This window comes from Cynara cardunculus, assembly GCF_001531365.2.
Source record: "Cynara cardunculus var. scolymus isolate 2C chromosome LG 9, CcrdV1, whole genome shotgun sequence".
NCBI lineage: Eukaryota > Viridiplantae > Streptophyta > Magnoliopsida > Asterales > Asteraceae > Cynara > Cynara cardunculus.
This window is the reverse complement of record NC_037536.1, coordinates 17,252,990-17,277,269: the sequence shown is the minus strand read 5'-3', so window position 1 is coordinate 17,277,269 and position 24,280 is coordinate 17,252,990. Positions and strand designations below refer to the sequence as shown.

The 24,280-nt window shown below is 34.5% G+C and overlaps 3 protein-coding genes across 3 annotated transcripts; 1 reads left to right on the top strand and 2 right to left on the bottom strand.

The window, feature by feature from the left end:
• Positions 1 to 1,241: 1,241 nt before the first annotated feature.
• Positions 1,242 to 4,094, top strand: LOC112518004. Its single transcript, XM_025125492.1, has 4 exons — positions 1,242 to 1,328; positions 1,758 to 1,834; positions 2,578 to 2,791; positions 3,854 to 4,094. The coding sequence occupies exons 1-4, from the start codon at positions 1,250 to 1,252 to the stop codon at positions 3,958 to 3,960; spliced, it is 477 nt and encodes a 158-aa protein (XP_024981260.1). The 5' UTR covers positions 1,242 to 1,249; the 3' UTR covers positions 3,961 to 4,094.
• LOC112518003 (eukaryotic translation initiation factor 2 subunit beta-like) lies at positions 3,989 to 9,808 on the bottom strand. The gene is made up of 10 exons (XM_025125491.1): positions 9,708 to 9,808; positions 9,150 to 9,235; positions 7,803 to 7,911; positions 7,642 to 7,697; positions 7,507 to 7,561; positions 7,328 to 7,422; positions 7,047 to 7,192; positions 6,717 to 6,859; positions 6,368 to 6,453; positions 3,989 to 4,328 (listed from the first exon to the last, which is right to left on the bottom strand). Exons 2-10 carry the CDS (start codon positions 9,195 to 9,197, stop codon positions 4,251 to 4,253), a joined length of 816 nt encoding a protein of 271 aa, XP_024981259.1. The 5' UTR covers positions 9,198 to 9,235; positions 9,708 to 9,808; the 3' UTR covers positions 3,989 to 4,250.
• An 11,559-nt stretch (positions 9,809 to 21,367) lies between these two features.
• On the bottom strand, positions 21,368 to 22,250 carry LOC112518640 (pathogenesis-related genes transcriptional activator PTI6-like). The gene has a single exon (XM_025126410.1). The coding sequence runs from the start codon at positions 22,248 to 22,250 to the stop codon at positions 21,483 to 21,485; it is 768 nt and encodes a 255-aa protein (XP_024982178.1). The 3' UTR covers positions 21,368 to 21,482.
• Positions 22,251 to 24,280: the final 2,030 nt, after the last annotated feature.

Genomic DNA, 24,280 nt, shown 5'->3' with positions numbered 1-24,280 from the left:
GTCAAGAGGCAAATTGGGAGTTCCAGTTGGAGATGAGATCCAAATTTCCGCATTGTTTGCCGATGGAATTCACGGGGACGGAATTCATTTAAGGAGGAGGTATTGTAATAGCCCTCACCTTCCTATTTGGTAATTTACAAGCGTCTAGAGGTGTGGGTGTAAACTTCTGTGTCTTTCAGAGACTGATTCGGTAAATAAGKAAATAAAGGGAGTAATCCCTCGTTTCCTCCTCATTTGGTGTTGACGGCTTTAGAGAGCATTAGAGAGAAAAGAGAAATATGAGTATGTGGTTCTCTCGAAACTTTTGGGCGTGATTTTAGTTACGACACAAGTCATGTCAGACATTGTTTCATGCCTCGTCAATTTTTCTTCGTTTCTTGTTTCAGGATAGGTTCGAGGCTTTGTTTTAGGGGATTTCTTTATAGATATTAATAAGTTTTTTTTAGATGTTTAAGGTGGTTTAACACCATTTTTATGTTGGTTAATTCAGGCATTTGGTTTAAGCTTATTTAGTCATTAGGCTTGTGGTGAGGTGCGGGGCATTAGGTTAGTTCTCTTATATTGATTTTATGAACTTGTGATCATTCATAAATGATTTTAAGCACCGATTATGGTTTTACACATTGATGGCTTTATTGTAAATTTTACCATATTGTACCTTTTGGTATTGTTGAGCTATATGTGGTTATGTGGGGGTATGTGGAACTGCATAATGGGCGTAGGGTACCTTGAGATAGCAATATCTCTTGGGAGTGATCATCTGTGCGTGTTGAATTTCTTTCTAACGTACATTGGATAGACATCTACTGGGGCCTTGATTGAACGTCACAAGGGTGTGATGGTGTGGCTACAAACGCTCTGCAATGTTCGTATGATGGGAATATGCTTTGATATTTGTTATGGTATTTCCATAAGTGACATTTCATTATTGTAAAATGTTTTGAATGCCGAAGTTCTATCCAAGGGAATTCACTAGATCTTTTGCTCTAATACTGGTTTTTCAAAACTACAAAAACTTAAAGTGATATCTCTAAATAATCAGTTTTTAAATATTTAATGTTTTAGTGACTAAAGGATTTGGTTTATGAAACAAACGTGTCTTGTTTATGTCAAATGTTGAGGGGATATACTAAGGTTATCCCATTGTTTATAGTGAACAAATTGGTGATACCATCGTTTATCTCTTATACCATTTTCCAACTATAAATTCATTCCAAAATCTTTTCCACCAAATTAAATCACATCAAATATGAAGAATTCACAAATGCTTATCTTCATTGGGTTGTTTTTATGGGGTTTCCTTCAAATTCCCAATTCCAATGCATTTAGTAAATACACTCTTTTTACTTCAGTCTTACATATTTAGTTATCATTTTTACAGTATTTTTAATGGAAGGTTCTTATAAATAAAAAATATAATGACTTATACAATCTATCATCAGATAGAGTTTTTATAAATCATCTGTATTTCTACAGTTTATTTACAAGAACCTTGATTCTTGTCTTCAATTTTGTGTAAAATAATATTTTTATTAGTTTTTTTTAATATACTTTTTGAATTTTTTTTATCTGTATGATTGATGTTGAAATAGTATACGAGACCCACGAAGGAGGTTATCATTGATCAGTGTCATTGTGAAGTTTTATAGTAGTTCTTATTTTTATCGAGTTAACAATGATGTGAAAAGAAGTGCAGAAAAGGCTTTTGTGTGTCGAAATGCTCTTATACTAATGGTTCATTTGTTGTTTTATTTCAGGTGAAATCAACCCGATATACAATGTTAATCTTGCACCTTTTATACAACGTCTCAGTGCATACTACTGCCTACAGAATGTAAGTTTTCTCCTTCTTTATACTCGATAAGTGTTTACAGTTCTATTTTAATTTTTAGCCTTACCAACTGATTTTTCATCCTTTCAAACATAAAAGAACACCGTTCTTTATTCATATTTCTGAATCTAATAAGATCTCCAACAAATTCTCCAAAATCAAGAATCAAAATTTAAAACCTTCCAAAAAAATCAGTTCAATTCCAAGAGCTTATCTATTTAATACAATATTATTCACTCTTTCTTAAATAATTAGTTTCAAAATTTCTTATCGATGGGAATACAATAAATAAATGTCTCAATAGTAATCATTTTCGAAGATCCCAAGCCCGTTTTCAGTTGAAAAACAAAACCAGGCCAGGCTATAGGTGCAAAAATAGGCCCGATCAAGTTTTCACAGACAGGTTTTTCCAGGCTTTTTCGGGCTTTAGAAAAAGGTTAGCCTGTTCAGGCTTTAAGCCTGGGCCTGCACCAGACCTTGCTTAGTCTAGGGCCTCTAGGCTCATGCTTGATAGGCTTGAACCTTTTTTAGGCTAAGCCGACTTCAGGCTTGGGTTTTTTATGCATCTAGAGACGTAGAATATCAAGGTCAAAACTTGAGCTACCTTCGAACCCAGACCACCACAGTTGATCTGGTTCTAACTAATCGCCACATGTTTAAGCACCATCTATGGTACACCCACATGGTATTTATTCATTCTCGGGTACCTTTCATATTCGCTCATAAAAGAGACACGATCTATGCAGGTGTCTTCAGATTGCCCGGGAAACTTCACGCTTAAAATAGACGGATGGTTGAACATAAGTGCAAGTGAGACGCTAGCATTTTGTGACGGAGGTTGTGCACAACACACCCAAGCCGTCCTGAAATGTGTTTGGTACGTTAAAGACGACTTCAAGTTTGAGAACAAAGCTACTATCAAGAACCTCAACGACACCATCATCAGCGGATGCGCACAAGGTCTCCCCCCTCTCTTCTCATCCTCGAATAACCAGTGCTTATTACTTAATGTTGGAGTCTCATATCAGTATCAGCTAGACACAAACCACCAATCCTATATAGGGGGTAGATCCACAGCTAGACTAGGGGGGGGGGGGGGGGTCAATTGGCCCCCCTTCAAAACCTGGAAAAAAAAGTTACACTCAAAGAATTTACTCAAAGTTCATTGTTCATGACCCCTGCCAAGATTTCTCCCGAGTTCCGCTCCCCATCACCAAAAAGCTTGGATCCCTCACTCTATAGGGGCTGTTTTAGAGGAGGATTCAAAAGCGTTTCACATATCCTAACATGGTATAGGAGTCCGTCTAGCACCACCTAGGGTGCTTGATATACTCTTTCGCCCCGTTTGAGAGGGCATGTTGGAGTCCTACATTAGCTAGACACAGACCATCAAACGTGCATATATGCAAGAAGTTTCCTTCTCTCTCTATAAGAGCTCTTTAGATAAAAGATTCAAAAGGGTTCCACATATCCTAACATTTAACATGTTTCAAACGACATATATGCTTAAGAAAGACATCTCCCTACGTATGATGGGCCACATGACATGTACTCTAGTATCATGTGTAAGGTGTGTTCTTTTAACACTGCGTTTCGTGCACGGACGAAACTGGACGGTGAGAGTTCGGTTGGCGGTTGAAAGAATTTTGGAAGACTTTAAGGTTTTAGCTTGACATGGATAGTTTAGTAATTTACCAATCTTGTCTCATCTCACTGATTTTTCCACCTATTTTGGTGGGAAAGAAAAAATGCAGTTTTGTCCCACTGAGGTCACGTTTAGTCCAGCCCTATGCTGTCATAGTGGTCAAAATCTTGAAATAGCAGCGATCAGGACCGTGATTTGATATAGCAATTATCGCGATGGTAAAGCGGTCTATAGCGGTCCACAAATAGCGGTTCATATAATAATTACAATCTTTTGTACTATCCTGTGAATTATCCCACGTACCAAATGCACCCTAAGCACTATTCGTCGTTTGGGCACAATAACTAACACTATCATACGGTTCTAACCAACTGCAGGTTTCAGTGGGACAAGCTTGCATCAAGGTAATGGAGGTAGTGGCACAACTACATCAGTCATTACAACACTTTGTGCTATGGCCTTTTTGGCCCTATTTTACATCTAGCATTTGCAATGAGGACCAGTAAGGAATGTCACAGAAGTTAGAAAGTTTGTCATAATCAATAAGCCGACTCTGTTTGATAAAACTACGGCCGATAAAAGTGTATAGACCCAAATAAGAGAAAGTACTACGAGGTGCATCCTCTACGTAATTTGTATTAGTACAAAGCTTATTATGAGATAACACAGTTTAGCACTCAAGAGAATTTTACCTTTTCTGCCATTTGAATGTGTCTTGCATAATACGGTTGTATCCGTCCTCTTTCCATTGAAGAAGTAGATTATTGAGCAAAATTAGGTTCCAGCCTTTCTACGGCCAACACGAGCCACGAAACCAGCCTTGATTTGAGCAACGGATCTCCCAGAACCACACTATGAAGCAAAGAAAGAACCTTTGTCAAAGACTATAAGGTGGCCAAGAATTATGTACAAGTGAGGGAGTAGTGACGTAAAATGATTTCTTATTGCCTATTGATACCAACTTTCCTGGATAAAATAAGTAGCATATAAACAACTCCTTGCGTCCCAAAATAATTATCCACGTTTCTATTTCAGTTTTTCGCAAAATGAGTGTCTTCTTTCAAAAGTAAGTGCCTATTTTTCAATTCTATCCTTAATTACGAGATGGAAAAATTCACAAGTCCCTGTGTTATTAAAGGTAAATCCATTTAGTTAAAGAAAAAGTGTAATAATTACACATTTCTAAATCGGTGTGCCTTTTTTATTGTGAACATTTATTTTGGGACAGGGTGAGTAGAACATTTACAGCATGGAAACTTCTACATTTCTATACCATGGATCTCATATAAACAATTACATGACAGACATAGGCATGTTCTTTCAAGCCTCATATGGGATATAAATATTAGTTCTCGTACAATGGATATCAAGAAAAAAAGGAAGGGGTTCACACCTCGTTAAATTAATAGAACGGCCTTATAATCAATCATTTCAAAAAGCCTATGAAATGTTTAGCCTTCTCTCTCAAAGTAATGGATATACGTAAAACTTTTGTTTGCCACGACACGAGCCTTATCTCTCTTGGTTATAGAATGTTACTAACTCTTAACCTAGTAAAAAAGATCAAAGGAGATCAGCCTAGACAGTAAACAGAAGTGTAGCACCACCGATAATATCCTCCTTGTATAGGGGTCATCTATTTTACCCATGCAACAAGCAAACTAAAAGAAAAATCAGACAGAGTAAAATATAATTCGGTCCCTGTAATTTCTCAATTTTCATGGTTTAGTCCCACAGTTTTCTTATTCCAATTTTCCATTGTGGTTTGCATTTTCACTCGGATTTGGTACTTCCATCTTGGGGTGCTCAAAAACCCGATGAAGCCGACCAACCCAACCCGAATTTTAAAAAAAACCAACCCGAGGTAACCCGATGCATGATCGATAAAAAAATTAGCCAACCCGACCTTATTGGGTTGGAATCGGGTAAGGCCCAAAAAAACCCAACCAACCCGACAACCCGATGAACCAGACCTTAACTTTAGCTTTGAATTGTAGATGACAATCATGACGTGACCAACCTCAACATCAAGAAAGCGAAAGCATCGGGGTTGGAAACGTCTAAAACTATTGTTGTTGATTGATGTATTATCATTTGGTTTAAACATTTTTATTGTAATATCTAAATATTTGATGAACTTGCATGTTATCTTGAATGGTCGGTCGTATTTGAAAGGAAAGTTTCCTTTATTTGTTATGTGATTTTACATTGTTTAAACACAACCCGATCAACTCGAACGGGTTGGGTTGGGTTGAACTTTTGTTTGGATTGGGTTGGGTTGAAAATTTTCAAACCGCCAACATTGGGTTGGGTTGTTAAAACGGCTCCAAACCGATCAATCCGAGCCGTGAGCACCCATCCATCCATTAAATGAGTATTTTGGCCTTTATTTATTTTCCTCTCATTTTCTTTTAAAATAAGAAATGAACAATATTGGTGGAATAGGTAAATCTACGCAGTTTCTTTTCTTGAAACTAAAAAAGCAGATGGTGTAGGAGCATTTCAGATGGTCACAGGCCTTGATGAATAGGTAAACCTAATTCTATCTACATGGCCGTACGATATATAATAGACACCTTCGTCCCAAAATAAATGACACACAAGTTTAGGGATGTGTAATTAGCTAAATGACACCTTTTTCCCCTAAATAATAGAAAGAGAAATTTCTTCCATCTCATAATTAAGGGTAGAATGGGAAAGTGGACACTTACTTTTCAAAGTGGACATTTATTTGGGACAAAGAAAAATATAAATTTGGACACTTATTTTGGGACAGAGGGAGTATGTAATAGTTACAGATAGTTTCTTTATGAATGCATCCAGAATCACATGCCTATAAATGCAGGATAACAGTCGCCCGGGGGGAGGAGATATTAAGTATTGCAATGTACCTTCTCGCATCTGAGAAAGAAAAGACGGTTCTCCTTTGAAAGAATCGTATCTGGGCTCTTGCAACCATTGCAGATGACATACTCATCTGTAAATGAAACTTATCAGCAAAAATGGCTGCATAACTCCATTTTTTAGTGACATGCATACAAGGCATCGTCATGCTCTAATTCTCATTTCCAAGCAACAAAATAGCAATGGAAAACATATCATATGAACTAGCTAAGTGAAGATAAAAACAGCTTCAAAGTCAAACATGGATAAATGAAAGGAAACAAACTTAAATTCCAAACTGTCTTTACTACTGGTATCTGGAGACACAAACGCATGAGTTTCTGACAAGTAACTTACTGACATATCGCCGCAGAATCCCTTCAAAGTTCTTGGGTGCAAATCTACCCTTCACTACCAATCTTTGCTGCCCATCAAGTGATCCACTTGTACCCAATTCAGCAAGCAAGAAAGTCATGGCATGCTCTGGCTGTCTATGCATCCTAGAGAACAAAAAAGAGAGAACTTAGCAATGGAAACTGAAAGCATATTATAAATTCTGATACAATGCATAACAGTGTCAATTAATCTATCGGGCATCCACTGAACCGGAGAGAAATCTCGCCGGGGGGGAGCAGATAAGGGCATCACCATTAACCGTAAACTAAAAAGTCAATAGGTTGGCCATACGATTTGCAAAGATCCATAAAGTTCACAAAAACGGTTTTCTTTGTTCCTTCACGAAGAACTTGTGGCGGCCTCATGACTGTTCTCCTTCTGTCTCCAGCAAGCTCAGGATTGTTCTCACGAAGAATATGGAAGACTCGACCCAGAAGCTGAACAAATTTAGATTACAAGAATTAGTAACTGTACCAACAAAAGGAACAACAAAATGAAACATGGACTTATATTATAGGTGACTCTTAAGATGCAATACCATAAATATATTTGAGCTACAGAATATTGCATACCTCCTCGTACTTGTAATCACGATCTGTCCCTTCCCATGGAAGTTTTTGTTGTTCCAAGACAATTCCTTCTCCTTCCTCGTCCTCTCCAGTAGGATCTAAGGTAACAGAAAAACATCCTCATTTTATCCAAGAGAAAAAGACATATGGAAGGAAATAAGTTAATTAACAGAGCTACTTACAATCTACATCTTCCTCAGCATTTTCTTTGTCATCCTCCAAGAGATCTGTTTGTACCTAAAACAATCATAAGAATCTCACGTTAGGCATTTGCACAGATCTTTCTTTGCACATATCTGTTTGTACCTAAAACTAACCTGTTTCTTCTTCTTCTTTTTCAAACCAGTAAATGTAGGTTCAAGACCTTCAGAGACTGCATACCAAGTTTTGCCCTGATTAGAACTCAATGATAACAAAATCTATAAAGTAAAACATACACAACATAACTTCAGAAAACTCAGAAGGTCAATTAGTTTACCTGATAAGCTCTCAGTTTTCTCAACCAACTGTTCCACAGAATCGTCAGCTGGATCTTGAATGACGACTTTCTTTTTCTTCTTCTTTTTTGTGGGGTCAAATGGTGCTAGCTGCATCAATATATAAAAAATTCAAGTGACAACAGTTACTTGGATTTGGATATGCCATACTAGCAAACTGAACACCCATATTTGTGGGAAAATAAATTATATCAAATACAATACATTTAGACATTCATTGGGACAAGTAGTGTTTAAATTGTATTTTGTTCCCTTGTTAGATATCTACATTGTTAATGACACAACAAGTGTCTTCTTGTGCACACACTCAAGGATGAAAGTAAGTCCCTACAACATTCAATTAAAAGATATACTACGAAGCAGCAATAAAATAAAAAGAAATGTAATACATCTAACAATGAAAAAAACACCAATCCACTTAATTTCTCATCAACAAAATCTCCTTAGTGTGAGCATGATTTGGCAACAGTTTTCAACATTGTACAATTGCAGTTGAATCTTAAATTCGGCTCAAGTGATGAAGCAAAATATGTCCATCCTATAAGCAAATCAAAGAACTGTCTTGCCATTTTATCGCAATTGGATATTATCATCCGATTCTATAATTAACTGAGATTTTATCTTATTTTTATTTTCTACATGGATTTTTCCATGTAGTTTTTTTATCCAAAACTTATTAGCAACCACATTCACATACATGTTTATTGTTTTGTGCTTGTTGAAAGTTGTAAAAATTACTAATGGGGGAAGAGACATCAATTTTGTGAATTAACAGAAGTATATCTTGGTTTAAGATCACTAGAATTCTTTTTGGGTTGTGTGCTAATGCATACAATAAAATAATTTATTACAAAGTTGAAACGGGTTAATGAAATTAGAATAGTGATTCTAGATTCGCCCATGAATTAACACGTCTTAATTCATCATAATCTTCATTTGAAGAAAACAAAATCACTCATTGAGTTCAAACGTAAGAGTAGTTGGTTCAATATTTCACCCTGCTCCAATAAGTGCGTTTCACACATGTTCAGCTTTCAGAAAGTGCATAAGCAGGTTCATCAACAAATAAAACCGCGTGTAAAAAGGGAGTTTCAACAACAACATGTAAGTAGCATAAACTTCAGATCACATGTCTCCTGTCATTACAATCAAAAGAGACCAACATTCATGTATCACAAAGGCACTATAAATATTTGCCAAAGTAACAGCGAAACACATGTCATGAAGAAACAGACATGAAGATGGCAATGAGTCGGTACAACTGCATTACAGCCATCAAATACAAACTAAAAAAAAAAAAGAGAAATAAAACACCAATCGGTACTTACATCCGGGGTTTCATCCTTCACCTCAATTTGATTTCCTTCCTCTGCCATATTTATCAAATCTGAGTGATCTCTGATTCAAAATCCGTCTATTCAACAACAATAAACAGGCGTCAGGAACATGAACATTACATCGTGACAACAAACACAAATGCATTATATTAAACCAATTTCACAGATATACACCAGCCTCAAAACCGTTAATAGCAACATAAATCTGATACAACAATGCTAATCATTCTCACATAAACTTTTCTTCAAAAAGAACATCATAAAATCGAGGTATATCAATGTATATAACACAATATCTATTAATTGAAACACTCGAACTAAAATTCAAATTGAAAAGAACATTGAAAAAATTCTGAAATGAATAAACCAAACAAACACTAGATAAATTTCAGAAAATACATAGCTCTATGCATACGAAGAACCCTAATTTGTTTACTTGGGAAAACGAAATTAACCATAAATTTAACTCACAAACAACAATCAGAATGGAAAATAAACAGCAGAAATTAGCACAGATGAATCTGAGAAAGTTGAATTGATTGGAAGTACCTTCGAGATTGAAGGTTGCAACAGAGGTAACCAAGATTTATCGATACAAGTCGTTTTCTGTAGCTTGTGTTAAACCTACTTTCCTCTGTTGCGGCTCGACGAGTCGCTTGTGGCTTAAACTTTAAATAGTGCCAGGGAAAAAAATTCATTTTTAGTGGTTGTTTGGTAATTGTTGAATGGTTTGGTGTAGAATGATTAAGTGGTCAGAATAATTAAGAGACTCTCATGATATAGTGTAAAATAAAATATAATTGTTTGGCAATTGTGTACAATGAAATTAGGGGAGATCTAGGATAAAAAAATCATTGGGTTTTAAAACCATTAAGAGACATACTTTTTTTTGCCAAACAAGATTCACCTCTTAACGATTCAGATGTTGCTTCTTAATAAAACTATTAAAAGGTGAACAAACAACCTCTTATTTTGGAATATTTTGAAAACAATATTTGGACAAAAAAAGGTTAATTATCAGTAATTTCAACCGATCCTGCATGTAATGTGCCTCCAGAAACACCAATACGAGCAGAGATTTTTTGACTCACTCAGTAGATTAGTCTACTGGGGGCATGAGATTGAACACATGATATATCTTGTATTTAGGGCTGTAAAAAGTAACTGAAACCGAATAACTCATCCTAACCGAATGATATTTGGGTTAAACGGTTTCAGATTATTTGGTTTTTGGGTTAAACGGTTCAGTTAACCGAATAAGGATTCTTATCCGGTTCGATTTTCGGTTAATTTTTTTCTGTAACACATCCTAATAATACTTTATCTATTTCATGTTTATAGAAATAAACCAAATACATATTTACTATTATTATTTTACATATTTTATTGCTATGTAACGTTTTTTGTTTGACGGTAGCTAATGTTTTGTTAGATTACGTTTTTTACTTGATGTAGAACGCCATACAATTTTTCTTTCTCTTTTTAGGATTTTGTGTGGTTCGGGTACCTCCAACAAGAAGAAAACAGCATATTATTACATATAATTCAACCATCAACAATAAGTCCCAATGCAATCTGATGTACGTTGAGAATTCAATGTACAAAACACTCATTTTATAGTTTTTAACTGGTTTATTTTCCTTTCATATATATATATATATATATATATATATATATATATATATATATATATAAATTTGGGATCATGTGAGACCAATGGTTTTTCGTGAGACCCGTAAGACCAATTCTCAACCTTTGGATTAGATCTACAATCGTCAGATCTGAACATTTATAAACGTCATGAGACTTCTCACTAATTACGAAATTGCCACCTTGCAACTTTGCAACCATTAGATCATTAATTCATAAATTTGATCAATGAACATAAATTGGTCTTACGGGTCTCACGAAAAACCATTGGTCTCACGTGAACCCAACCCTATATATATATATATATATATATATATATATATATTCAACTGATACATGTTCTTCGTTGTGTTCAGAATTTATTGTTGTCTATTAGCATGTATCTTAGAATCTATTAAAACATGAAGAAACAAGTGCAAAGAGAAGAAGATGTAACCGTTTTGTTGTGATCATGTTATGTTACTTATCTTGTTTTAAGTACGATGTTATATCAGATAATTTTTTCGTCTCGGTTGTTTAAAAAAATGTAAGAATGTTTTTCAGGTCATATCCCTGACCCATGTTTTTTCAAGACGTATGTTAATTTTTGGTATTTTTAATGTTTATTATCTATCACTTCTCTTCTCTGGACATACGGTGTGACAAAAAAATTCATAACTTACAAGGGTGGTGCCTGATTTTTTTGAACTTGGCTCCAAATGTCAAAAGTATCAGGAGGTCTCAGGTTCAAATCCAAGAAGAAATAAAAATCCCCTTATGGCCACGGAGGTTCAAATGCGGTGACTACGGACTATCTGCAAAGCAGGTTTTGCAGATAGTCCTCCTAATATTAGTCGATCCGCATAGCGGGTTGGATATCCAGGTTAATCGAAAAAATAGTAGCTACAGAAGACAAATGAATCGACAAGGATAGAATAGTTTATCTGGGTAAATAGAGCGCATTTATCCATTTATTTATAAAAAAATTTAAATTTTATCGACCCAAAATTGATCAGTAAAAATACAACGTAATTTGATCGGTCATTTATAATCAAATGTTAATTAGGTCACATTTTTATGTGTTTCATATTACAATCATTGGTTTAATAACAATGTCTGATCATAAAAAATACACACATATCTGTGTACGCTATTATTGTTCATGCAGATATGGATGTGTGTGTTTCATATTTGAAATGTACGGACAATTTTTTCGCATGTGAAATAATCTTGTCTTCTCCTCATATATGAAACGACACTGTATGTTTCATATGTGACTGGTATTCTGATTCTAACACTTTTTTGTTCTGATTTATCCCGTAAGTATACATACACATACAGATATACACACTCATGTATGCATATACATTTACATATACATATAGACAAATATAGGTAGATAGGGACACTAGTGATGAAACGTAACAATAATACATGAGCTTACACTGTCATTGAACAAATTCACGCGTTTTGTCGTACTCATTGCCCCACCTGAAGAATTATTTCTGCAATAGAACAATTTGGTTATCAGATTTCAGATGTCGTTCTAGAAAAGGTCAAAATCCTAAAATCGTGAGTTTTGATTGAACCCAAAGAAATATTGAAGGACGTTGACGTTTTCTACAAATCGATTATGTTGCCTCAAGTTTTAGAACTCTTGGATCCTTCAAGATCCCCTGTGTTAGAGCAGATACAAATCACTTGAATAGGTACGATTTTCTTGATGAATAAAAAAATCTTTTCAAACGCGGTTTAGACGTTTAAAACTTCAAAAGGGGCGTTGACGAGTTCAAATCGGTCCTCGGTCGAGCTAGCCGGTAAAAAGAACGAGCCCAATTCGAAGGGTTAGAATTTCAAAAAGTAGTTGTTTTCAAGTGATTCCAGTAAAAAAAAAATACTCGTCTTTTTGATAAATTTGTTCGATTAAAATTTTTAAGTTAATTTATAATTGAACTGGTTGGTTTGTAAAATGTCAAAACAAGGTTACACGTTTAGCCAAGATTATGCACTTAAAATCAATTGAACCGAACCGAACCGAACCGAACGGTAAACATCTCAAGAATTTGTAATAACCCGTCTTGCGTTGATCATGAATATGACTTACGAGTTTCATGTAAGTTCTTGATAACGAGCTGATAATACCTTTCTAATAGTGTTATAAGTATCATGATCAAAACTGTTATCTACTATATTATTTGGTTTGAAATTTTAATGGTTATTACATTTTTTTTTCTGATTAACCTGGATATCCAACCCGCTATGCGAGCCGACTAATTTCAGGGCAACCACCTGCTTTGCAGATAGCCCGGAGTCACCACATTTGAACCTCCGTGACCACAAATAGATATTTTATTCCTCCTTGGCTATTACATTTTGATCACTTAAGAAGTGGCTAATTACATATCTGACCTTATAAAGTATTTAAAACATGTCAATTTAAAAAGCTTCAACAACACTTGCAATATCCATGGCACATGGGAATTGCAAGGACATGAGATACCTTTACAACCTCCTTTTGTCGCCTTATCAACGCGGTCCATGCCTAAATGGTCGTCTTACTGCATTATTATTGTCATGGCTTGTCGTAGCCTGATCGTGAGGCTGGTCGGGCATCTCAATCGTACATATTTCAGTTATACGTGCGATGGTCGTGCTCTTAAGTAGCATTTTGATGGTTAGGACCCTTTTTTGTTGGGATAAAGGCTATAACCCTCATTTGTGTCTAGTGGTTGGATAATAAATGTATTCCAGTTATTGGAGGGTATGGCTGATGTCTTTGTACTCACTGCAATTGCTTATATTGTAATCTCGATCAATAATAACGTGCGTATTTGGGTTGCACGTTAGACATACATGGCTTCGATGTTCCGATGGGAACGTTTTTCAGAGTATTTTAAGTATGCAACTTTTATAAACATGAATGTGCAGTGTGTTTCTCCATTATCACCATATCCAAAAATGTATTCAACGGTATGACCTATGGTGTACGCGCATTAACATGCCTGTAATAATTTGTGACACAGTATATTCAGTACGTCACAACTGCTTGAGGTAGTTGAACTGGATAGGAAAATGTCGTAATATACTTGTACATAACTACAGATTTTACCGTAGCCCGACATGGAGTTGATGCTAGTAAATACTTTCATCCCACTTTCAGTTTTTGTAGTTAGTAAATATTTTAGTTTTAATGTACAATCATAAACTACGTAACTTTTACTTGGTAGAATAAGATTTTTATGATCGGTTTATAAAATACAGTCTACTTTCGTAGATTTTCTATCTCCACTACTGTCTAGAATACTGTATAATGACCATTTGAGGAGCAAAGCTCGAAATCATCTTCAAAGCGCTGATGAAACCAAAGACCTTGAACAAATCGCTTGTTGTTATATATACACAATATTTTCTTCAAAAATCTGGTTTTTATGACAAACCAAAGGAACCAAGTTTGGTATATTCCATACAAATACGAAACATAAAGAATGAGATGAGGGGCGGTGAGAAGTGTTGGGGGCACTTGCCCCCATTCAAACCCAAAGAAATTTACTTATACAATAATCATAATTTATTAAGGGGCTTTTTAAATTGTGGTTTTTTTTAATTAATCTGGATATCTAACCCGTTATGCAAGCTGACTAATCCTAGAGTGATCACCTGCTTTGCAAATAGTCCAGAGTCATCGCATTTGAACCCTTCGTGGCCACAATGGGATTTTTATTTCTTTTTGGATTTGAACCTGGGACCTCCAGGTACTTTTGACCTTTGAAGTCAAGTTCAAACCGATCAGACACCACCCTTGTGGTTATTTTTTGTTTTTTTTTTTTCTCAATATTTTCAAACTTGAAATGGATTTTCTATTTTATTAACCGGGTTTTCTTGGTGTTTTTTTCCCCTTAATATTTCTTATTTTTGTAATCAATTTTCTATATATTTCTGTTATTTAGTTTCGGAAATAATAATAAAAACAAACTAAATAATATATCCATATTCAACTAAACGACCCTTTAATTCGAAAACCGAATAATCCGAATCTCATTCAAATCAGAAGGGTTATTTGATTTTAGATTTCTTTAACAAGAAGAAGATCCTAAATCTACGAATCTGATATGGCTTCTTCAAGTTCGGTACCAGGAGACGTACGTAGGGACTGAAGCATTCTTTATTAAATAGGCATGGAAGACTCGAGATTTCAGATTATAACGTTGGAGCAGTTAACGTTTGCATTCAAAAGAGGGTGGACAATTGATGTCTTAGGCAGTTTTCATGGTCGGAGTCGGTGGCGGACGAGAAAGAGGTTAGGGATGAGAAGAGGTGTGACGGTTGTAAATAAGAAAGGGATTTAGAGTTCAGATTTTAACTTCGTTTGTCATTATAAAAAGGTTGCAAAATTTATAATTGTTTTAGAATAAAAATTGCAAAATTTACACGTTTTAAAAATATTATTACATTATTTCGAAAGAAAAATAATTACGTGATTTTTTTAAATATTAAAAGCTTTAAGAAATAAAAAAAAAATAAAAAAAAAAAATATATATATATATATATATATATATATATATATGAACTTTTTGGCTAAGTTAGAAAATAATACAAATATTATAAGTTTTTAAAAGTAATGATGTGATAACCGGATTTATTTGATTTGTATGTTTAGAGGTGTTTTTGAACAATGATGATAAGTTGAGGGGAGATTGGAGGCCGGATTTTTGTTCACCGGAGGCCGGATATTGGAGGTCGAAGAGATGAGAGATGAGAGAGGAGAGAGAAGAGATGAGTTTTTTAAAAATACCTAAAATGTCCTCTAATTATAATTTTAACTCAAACTACTATAATTATTAATTTCCTAATTTATCCGTTGATTTGTGGTTAAGATTGGATCTCAGAGTTACCATAAACTAATCAGTTTTCATTTGATTAAGTCCATATATATATATATGTGTGTGTGTGTGTGTTATTTTATTTCTTTTTCGGGGAAATTGTTTAGAAGAGATAAAAGATAAAGAAAACAAAGTTAGGGGTCGTTTATTAAACGCTTATCCAGTAAGTACTTACCGGATGAACATAGTAATGGTTTAGAATCTTACCAGGTTAGAGCGGTAAAAAAATGAAGAGTCTTACCCGGTAAGAGTGGTGAAAAGATGGAGAGTCTTACCTAGTAAGTGAGAGTGAAGACTCTTACTCGGGTAAGTGCTTACCGTATAAATTGTTGCATACTATATCGTTTTGATGCACTATAATCTTACCCATAAAAATAAATTATAGTGTTGACTCTTATTGATAAGTAATTACCGGGTAAATATTTGAGTAAACGGCCCCTTAGTTTGTGTATTTACTCCCTGATTTGAAGAAACAAAAGAAAAGGAGAATAATTTATTACGTGATCTTAACTGATTATTTGTTGTTGTTTAAAGTCTTCATCTATTTGTGTTTAGAAAGTGAGTTTTTACTTTAAAAGTACCATTTGATTTGTTTTTGATGAGGAACCGTATGGTTTCATAATTGGGTGGTTTTCGAAACTGTTATGTGCTATGTATTAGCATAAATTTGGATTTTGTTATATTATTATCAATTGATTGAAACAAGGGTGACATAATCAGGAGAGGTGTATAATTAAAATAAGGGTGACATAATTAGAAGAGGTGTATACTGGGATATAAGTGGCATAATCAAATTTCTAGAAATGATGATCTTTTGATCGTGGGTTATTTTTACATCTGAATAATGCGATGAGATTGATTTTATCGCATGTTTCTGATACGATGAAATTGGGATTTGGATTCAAAGTATTATGTTTATCGCATCCTTGAGATGCGACAAGATGAGTTTATTGCACCACACTGAAGTTATGGTTAACGCATCGTCGATATGTGACAAGTTTGTTTATCACATCCTGGTGGTGCGCCAAGTGTGTTTATCATATCAATATGGTGAGACAAATTATGGTTCAAGGATGCGACAAGTTTGGGTTATCGCATCTGAATGATGCGAGGAAATATTTCATCGCATCAATGTGATGTGACAAGTTGGTGTATTACATATATCATGTGTTTGATGCGATGAACTGAGATTGTTTCATCTATATGATGCTACATAAGAGGTTTGTTATAATAAATTATATTTAGGTATTATCTTTCAAAGATTAACTTTTCAAAAAGTATTTTGGTGACTTTCACTCTGTAATAAAAATCAAATGAATTACTCACTAGACCTTATGGTCTAACCCTCATTTTTTTTCTTTCAAAAATGTACATTATAAGTCGGGCACATGTGGAAGGTAAAGGGAAATGGAAAATGTAAAGAGATTCGTCAATATTTTACATCTATAGATTTTGGGAAGTTGAGTTTATGCGTGTTCTTGAAAATGTGTTATATATGCAACTCATGTACTTTGTATGAGAAAAAAGTTTGTTGCTACTTTTGTATGTGACAATATGTATACATCTGGCACCAATGTGTATATTTATATTTCATGTTATATAAAATATATGTAAAATAGGAATTGTGGTGTTACAGGTGACGTGGAATATTTTTGTTTACTTGGGTTAATAAAATATTAAAAAATTACGCCATATAAACAAAAACCTGATCCTGGTCAGTGTTTTCAGATAAATCAGGTACTTAAATGTTTGAAATGTCACATCTTATATACCAAAATAAAAGTTTTAAAAATATGTTACCTAAAATAAAGTATATTACAATTTTTTATGTAATTTGTCATAGGGGTGAGCATAGGTGGGTACCCGCCTTTTTTTATAGGAACCGGAACCGGCGGTTCTTGAGATATTGGAACCGGTTAGAGCGATTTTTAAATTTTTGGAACCGGAACCGCCGGGAACCGGTTCCGGTTCCGGGTACCCGCTTCCTAAATTATTAAAATTTTGTTATTTAGAAATAAAAAATAAAACATTGCCAAAACACTAAATAAATAAGTAAGAATACAAATTATATAGAATAATGGTTACAAATATTGTTTAACGATTACAAACCATAATAGAATAATATAAAATGTTCAAAGTTTAACGATTATATACTATGAATCCAAGTGAACACACAATTTGAAAAAATACGAATCATTTTATATGAAGAATTTAGATGAAGAATGAAGATGACGACGTGCTTTTAAGATGTAAACCTAATATAAATTTGGTATTAAAAAATAATTATTATTTTTTTATTGAGAAATACCGGGTACCCGGCAGGTAACGGTTCCGAAAAATTGAGAACTGGAACCGGAACCATTCTCAATCGGTTCCGTATTTTAGGAACCGGAACCGGAACCGGAACCACTCATATCGGTTCCGGAACCGGCGGTTCCAAGATGGTTTCAGTTCCGTTACCGGATACCCGGTTCCGCTGCTCACCCCTAATTTGTCATATAGACATTGGTCAACCTTTTTAAAATCAATTATTTGTGATTTACGAGAGTCCACCAAGCGTGGAATAGTGGGTGGCGGCCGTGGGTAGGCATTGGCCACTTTCATATCTGGTTGGTAACCAACTCGTGGGACCCCCTCCTTTTACCAAAAGCAGAAAACAAAATTACAAAAACAAACGAAAATATTTTCATTTACACCCCCTTAAATTTCAACAATGTTTATTTTTCACCTTTTACTTTGAAATTTTGCTGATTTATTTTAGCCGCCTCAAGCTCAAATAATAGTAGAGTAGGATTTTTTAAAATTAATATATTATGTATTATTTTATATGATTTTTTTTATCTGTGGTTGAATTTTAATATATATTTGTTTTTAATGTATTTAATTTACAATGTCAATTTTTTTGATGTGTTTGTGAAACAAAAAATACAGGTAATTTTTTTACATTGTGAACATAATACATATGAAACAAAAACATTGTAAAACAAATATATGTTAAAATAGACCAAGAAATTGTTGGATTTCTTTTTGTGACGTCAGCTTGTCTGAGAACTTGTGTAGTCTCCAAATGTTGAAAGAGATTGTTTAAGTAAAAGCTATCGACTTAAAATTTAAAGTTAAACAACAGAGCAAAACATAAAAAGGAAGTAGCAAAAGAGCGTGTGCAAAGTAAATTCAATCCACTCTTCATCCCGTATTCTGTTTGTCAACCTTCAGGCCTTATATTATCTGTTTCGCGTCAATGTCGTCGTTTGTCCCCTGCGTCGTATCCAAAACACGGAAATATTTCTTCTTCTGATTTATCCATGATAGCTGCAACTCTCAACATCATCTGAAATATCTCATTCGGTATCATATCCAACATGGTTCGGTCACTAGTCCACCTGAGCATCCCCGTTTATGTGACAGTCTCATGATTCTTTTTGTAACAAACTGAAGTTTAAGAATGAAAACCTTAATTTACATTGTCATAAAATAATCCTAAAATTAATTAAAATCATATAGGTAATGTCATACATTCATTTTTATGTCAGAATCATGTCAAATCATACATTGTGAATATAAAAAGTAAAAGGATTGTTTACTAAGTGTTTACAGCTATCACTTACCTTACCACTTAAGCATGAAAAATGACCGAGAATCTTACTCTACAGAACCTTATCAGGTAACTGCGGGAAAATGACTTTTATCCGGTAAGCGTTTATCGGATTAAAAATGTCTCTTGCCGATAAATATTACCAGATTCCACTATGATCCCATGATGACGACGACGACGACCACGATGATACATGCCGCCAAACATCCAAGATACCCAGTCCACTTAAAACACCACCAAATCAAGGGGTGTAATATATGTTTTCCCTTTTTAAAGATTCTAGGCTTCACTTCCAAGCAACCAAAATCCAACATACAAATATATTACTTTATATACACGCAATATATTGTGCAATTTACCAAAACACCCACCATTCCCTCCATATCTCATTATGCTACATTAATATAAGGGTTCATTTACCAAACGCTTATTCGGGTAAGCACTTATCAAGTAACATTACCTCATCGCATGAATATGGTAAAAACCAAGAATCTTATCCGGTAAGAGTGAGACAAGGACTAAGAGTCTTACCCGTCAAGTGATATCGACGACTCTTATCATGGTAAACGCTTACCGGGTAAATTGTTGCATACGATGTCGTTTTGGTGGACTAAAATCTTACCCGGTAAATAAATAATAGTGTTAAATTTTACTCGTAAACACTTACCGGATAAGTGTTTGGTAAACGGCCCCTAAGTCAACTTATTTTTTAGAAAAATATATAATAATAAAATTCATGGTCAAACAATGTTTTTTTAGTTGCGAAAGAAATACCTTATTTGATTGCATAATTAGTTTAATTAGGAAGTTTATTCAGTAATAATCGGATCACATACATAACGGAATGGACAAAAGGCCGATGGTCGTATCTGTGCATATTCAGTGGCTCTTGTCGTATGAAAATATGAGTTAAGTTGAGAAGTGTAAGAAGAAATTTGAACTTTTGATCACTTTAAATTTCAAAACAATTTGTGAAGAGGGGAATTGATCTAATTGTTCTATTCAATTAGAATTGATGCAAAGACGAAGGTCTATTCTTATCATTATCATTATAACCTGTACACTCATCGAAACCCAACCCATATATATATATATATATATATATATATAGGAGTGATCAAATGAAAACCACCTTCGCTTGTACAAACCGTACAAACAACTCTCATACGTTGATTTCATTGTTTAATCTTATGAAATTGTTTCATGAAATTGTTTAATTTTGTGAAATTGTTTCATAAAAATACTTTTTTTGATAAATTTGTTTCATATATGGTTATGAAATTGTTTCATATAATACTTAATGAAACTGTTTCATGTATTTCTCTAAAATTAATGAAACTGTTTCATGTATTTCTCTAAAATTAATGAAACTGTTTCATGTATTTCTCTAAAAATTAAAATAATGAAGATGATAATATCTATTATTAACACCCTCCACAATAAAAATGATTAATCAACTTCTCATAATTACAAAAAAAATGAACAAAATGAAAATTTATGATTGGTTGAATGCGGTTTGCACGGTTTGTACAAATTGAGTGGTTTGCATTTGATCGCTCCCTTATGTAGATATATATAGGTGGTTTGCATTTCATAAGATTAAACAATGAAATCGACAGATGAAGGTGGTTTGCACGGTTTACACAAATGAGAGTGGTTTTCATATGATCACTCATATATATATATATATATGAGACATTTCAGTTACAAACCATACAATTCTAACAAACTCTACAAATCAATTTCTTCTGTCCATCTAATTTAATAAATATATGTTATTATTTCATTTTCTAATCTAAAACCATGAATATAATGAATGAAACTTATCAACTTCCATATATAAAACAACGTTAAATGATAAACTGGTAATAAACAATTTTTCATAAGTCAGAAAGATTAATTTATCAAAAACTGCTTATTACCGGTTTGACACTGGTATAAACAGTTTTATTTTTCCTCATCCAAACACTAACATTTAACTTATCACCGATGTTAGACTGAAATAAGTCAAAAAACACAAAAAATAAACAATCCTAAATACCCCTAAAAGGAAACTATTATAAATAATAATATTTTATATATTTTCACAAAATTGCTGAGACGGAATCAGCTATTCTCTCACCCATTATAATACAATATACCCGTACATCCATCTGTCACGTAAATTACATTTATACCCATTCTTAATTAATAGTTAATATCTAATAATTAATAATAATTTCAACCAACGTCAACGAGGAAATCATCGATGTCAAAATCGCCGAACTCCTCGCCGGAATATTTCTCCGGCACGAAAAATTCAGGAAAATTAATCGGCACGTCGATATGGAATCCAAAAGCGTCCACGTCACAGTATCCCAAGCCATCAAACGGTGGCAACTTGTCGTCGAAAGGGAGGACAGACGTCGGCGATAAGACGACGTCGTTGACCGGTTCTTCATCGCCGGTGGTTGTGGTCACCATCGGATTTTTACTTTCCACGATGACGGTTTCCGTTACCGAAACAGTAGGGAAGTTGGTAACGGCGTTATGACCTTTCAACATCACGGCGGCGTTGTCGTACACCGTCGCAGCTTCCTCAGGTGTATCGAATGTCCCTAACCAAACACGTTTCCTTCGACTCGGATCACGGATCTCTGCCGCCCAACGACCCCACGGCCGCCGTCGCACACCTCTGTACTTCTTCTCCACCGATCCCGTGCGCCTCACGCGCCGCCGCCTCGTTCTGCTTTCATTACTCGAAGATGGCGGGTTAACGTTGATTTCAAACACATGTTTCTTCACTCTCCTCACCATCACCACTCCACCATCGTCGCCGGAGGAATCGGTGGCGTAGGGATCCGTCAACGTGATCCTAACAACCTTCTGCTTAACCAACGCCGCTGTCGTCGTCGTCGTCGGCTCATCGTGAACGAACTTATTCGTCGTCACCACATGCTCCGAGAACTTCACCCCCGATCGTACGTACATCGGACTTCTAATCTCCATGAAAACCGATCAAAAACACAAAAAAGGGATTCTCAAAATTTCAAACAAATTACACCAAATTATCCGGCGAATCAGAGGATTTTGTAAATGGGTTGCTTAGAAAAACGACAGACATCAAAAGGGGTCCAGTTAGATAGAAGTAGAAGCAATTGGGCAATCACAAAGCAGAAGAAGCAGCAGCAGCAGCTATTCAACTTTCATGGAGGATAATTTGGCGGGAAATTTCCCTCTCTTTTCTTCTTTCCGGCATGATCCAGAGAGAGAAAACGAAGAGAAATTGGGGGTGGGAGTGTGCATATAAAGGAGAGCGGAAAGGAGGAGTAAGAGAGTGACCCCAGGCCACTACACACACACACAGTGGAAAACACGCACTAAGAAATTATATTTTCATTTTTGGCCCTTCATCTATTGACTACTTTATGAAATATTAGAGGTATTTGTGGTCACGTTTATTCATAGGTTGAGTTGATCGGGTTGAAAGTATTTAAACAACTCAACCAAATGTTTACAGTTTGAAAATTTCAATCGAACCCAAACCAAGCAAAACTACAATCCAACTCGACCGAAATCATTCTGGTTGGGTCGGATCGATTGAGTTGAAACTTTGGTACATCATTTGACTGGTTTCAATGGTTTGGACCTCTTATTAGTTTTAAATTCAAAAAAAAAAACATAACATATATATTCAAAATAACCTTATTAAAAAAATGATATCGAATGATAAAAGATGCATTTATATCTTCAGTTAAAAAAACATTGAACAGGTTGAAAAAAAGGTTACAAATTTGGACAAAAATTGAACAACTCGAATGAGGATCTGAAATTTTGGATTTGATTTTTGACGAAATTCCGAATTTTGCCAATTTAGATGACACGGTCAATTGGAAATGAAAACTAAAAACATAATGTCTTAGACAAACTTTTTTTTAATCGTCGACATAAAATTGAGCTTACAATATGAGAACTGAATATAGTTAATAAATATGTATTTTTTTTTTGTAAGGGTGTCCGGGCCAAAGCCCGATTAATACCCGGCAAATTTGGAGGCTAAACATCGCCTCACTTAAATGTCGCCAACACTCCCCTCCCAGAGCTCGAACTCGGGTTCATGACTATGTCATGCCCAAGCCTTTACCACTAGGCTGGAAGGTCTTTGACAAAATATGTATTTTTTGACGGTCGGTTCGGTACAAACCGCTCAAAACAATGTTCAAACCATAGACCAGACTAGATAGAGCGGTTTAACTATTTTTTAGACTGGATCGAACCGCCAAATGGCTCAAACTACCAAATACGGTCTGATTTAATTTGATTCGATCAGTTCAACTGTTTTTTTTTTTAACATCCCTATAAAACATCGATATTTGTAGTTTGACTTTGCATTTGGGTTGTCTAAATACATCCCCTCTTGTTCTTGTTTTCATCTTTCTTAATTACTTTTATTAACTTGAGGATTCTAAATTAGGATCATATATCATCACGTATTTATTTGTATGTGAGAAATTGAAATAATAAATAGTAATATAATTTTTATTTAATTATCAGGATTTAAAAATTATTAATAAAACTATTTAATTTTTAGAAATTGTTATAAAAATTATTCAGTTTGAGACTTTTAAAAATTTAATTCAGTAAACTTTCGGTTCGAGAGTTGAATGGTTAGATGCATAACAAATTTTGGGAAGGCCTTTGAACAAATCCCTTTTTAGCAACCGTGGATATCCAAGGCTAGCTTACATACACCGAACCGATTAATCCTTTGAAAAACACGAATAGCCTGAAGTCATTGATGATGAACCTCTATGGACATAATGACTTGGGCAATGCCTCACCAATGCATCACAACTCAAGTATTTATATTACAAAGGAACTAGAAGAGTACTCACACAATACAACGAGATATATCTTGATTTTAAGATTTCATTTTATTTTTTATATTAATCAATGTTATAATATGGTCTTATGTAATTTTAAAAAAATGATTATGTTTTTATTTTTGAATAAAATATAAATTTAAAGGTATCATAAAA

What these genes read in the sequence shown, in the direction of transcription:
- LOC112518004 (XM_025125492.1), top strand. Translation starts at nt 1,250, where the DNA reads ATGAAGAATTCACAAATGCTTATCTTCATTGGGTTGTTTTTATGGGGT. An exon ending in CATACTACTGCCTACAGAAT is followed by an intron (nt 1,835 to 2,577) that starts GTAAGTTTTCTC and finishes CGATCTATGCAG; the next exon opens with GTGTCTTCAGATTGCCCGGG. An exon ending in CATCAGCGGATGCGCACAAG is followed by an intron (nt 2,792 to 3,853) that starts GTCTCCCCCCTC and finishes AACCAACTGCAG; the next exon opens with GTTTCAGTGGGACAAGCTTG.
- LOC112518003 (XM_025125491.1), bottom strand. Translation starts at nt 9,197, where the DNA reads ATGGCAGAGGAAGGAAATCAAATTGAGGTGAAGGATGAAACCCCGGAT. An exon ending in GATTCTGCGGCGATATGTCA is followed by an intron (nt 6,454 to 6,716) that starts GTAAGTTACTTG and finishes TTTCATTTACAG; the next exon opens with ATGAGTATGTCATCTGCAAT. An exon ending in TCTTTCTCAGATGCGAGAAG is followed by an intron (nt 4,329 to 6,367) that starts GTACATTGCAAT and finishes TTTGCTTCATAG; the next exon opens with TGTGGTTCTGGGAGATCCGT.
- LOC112518640 (XM_025126410.1), bottom strand. Translation starts at nt 22,250, where the DNA reads ATGGAGATTAGAAGTCCGATGTACGTACGATCGGGGGTGAAGTTCTCG.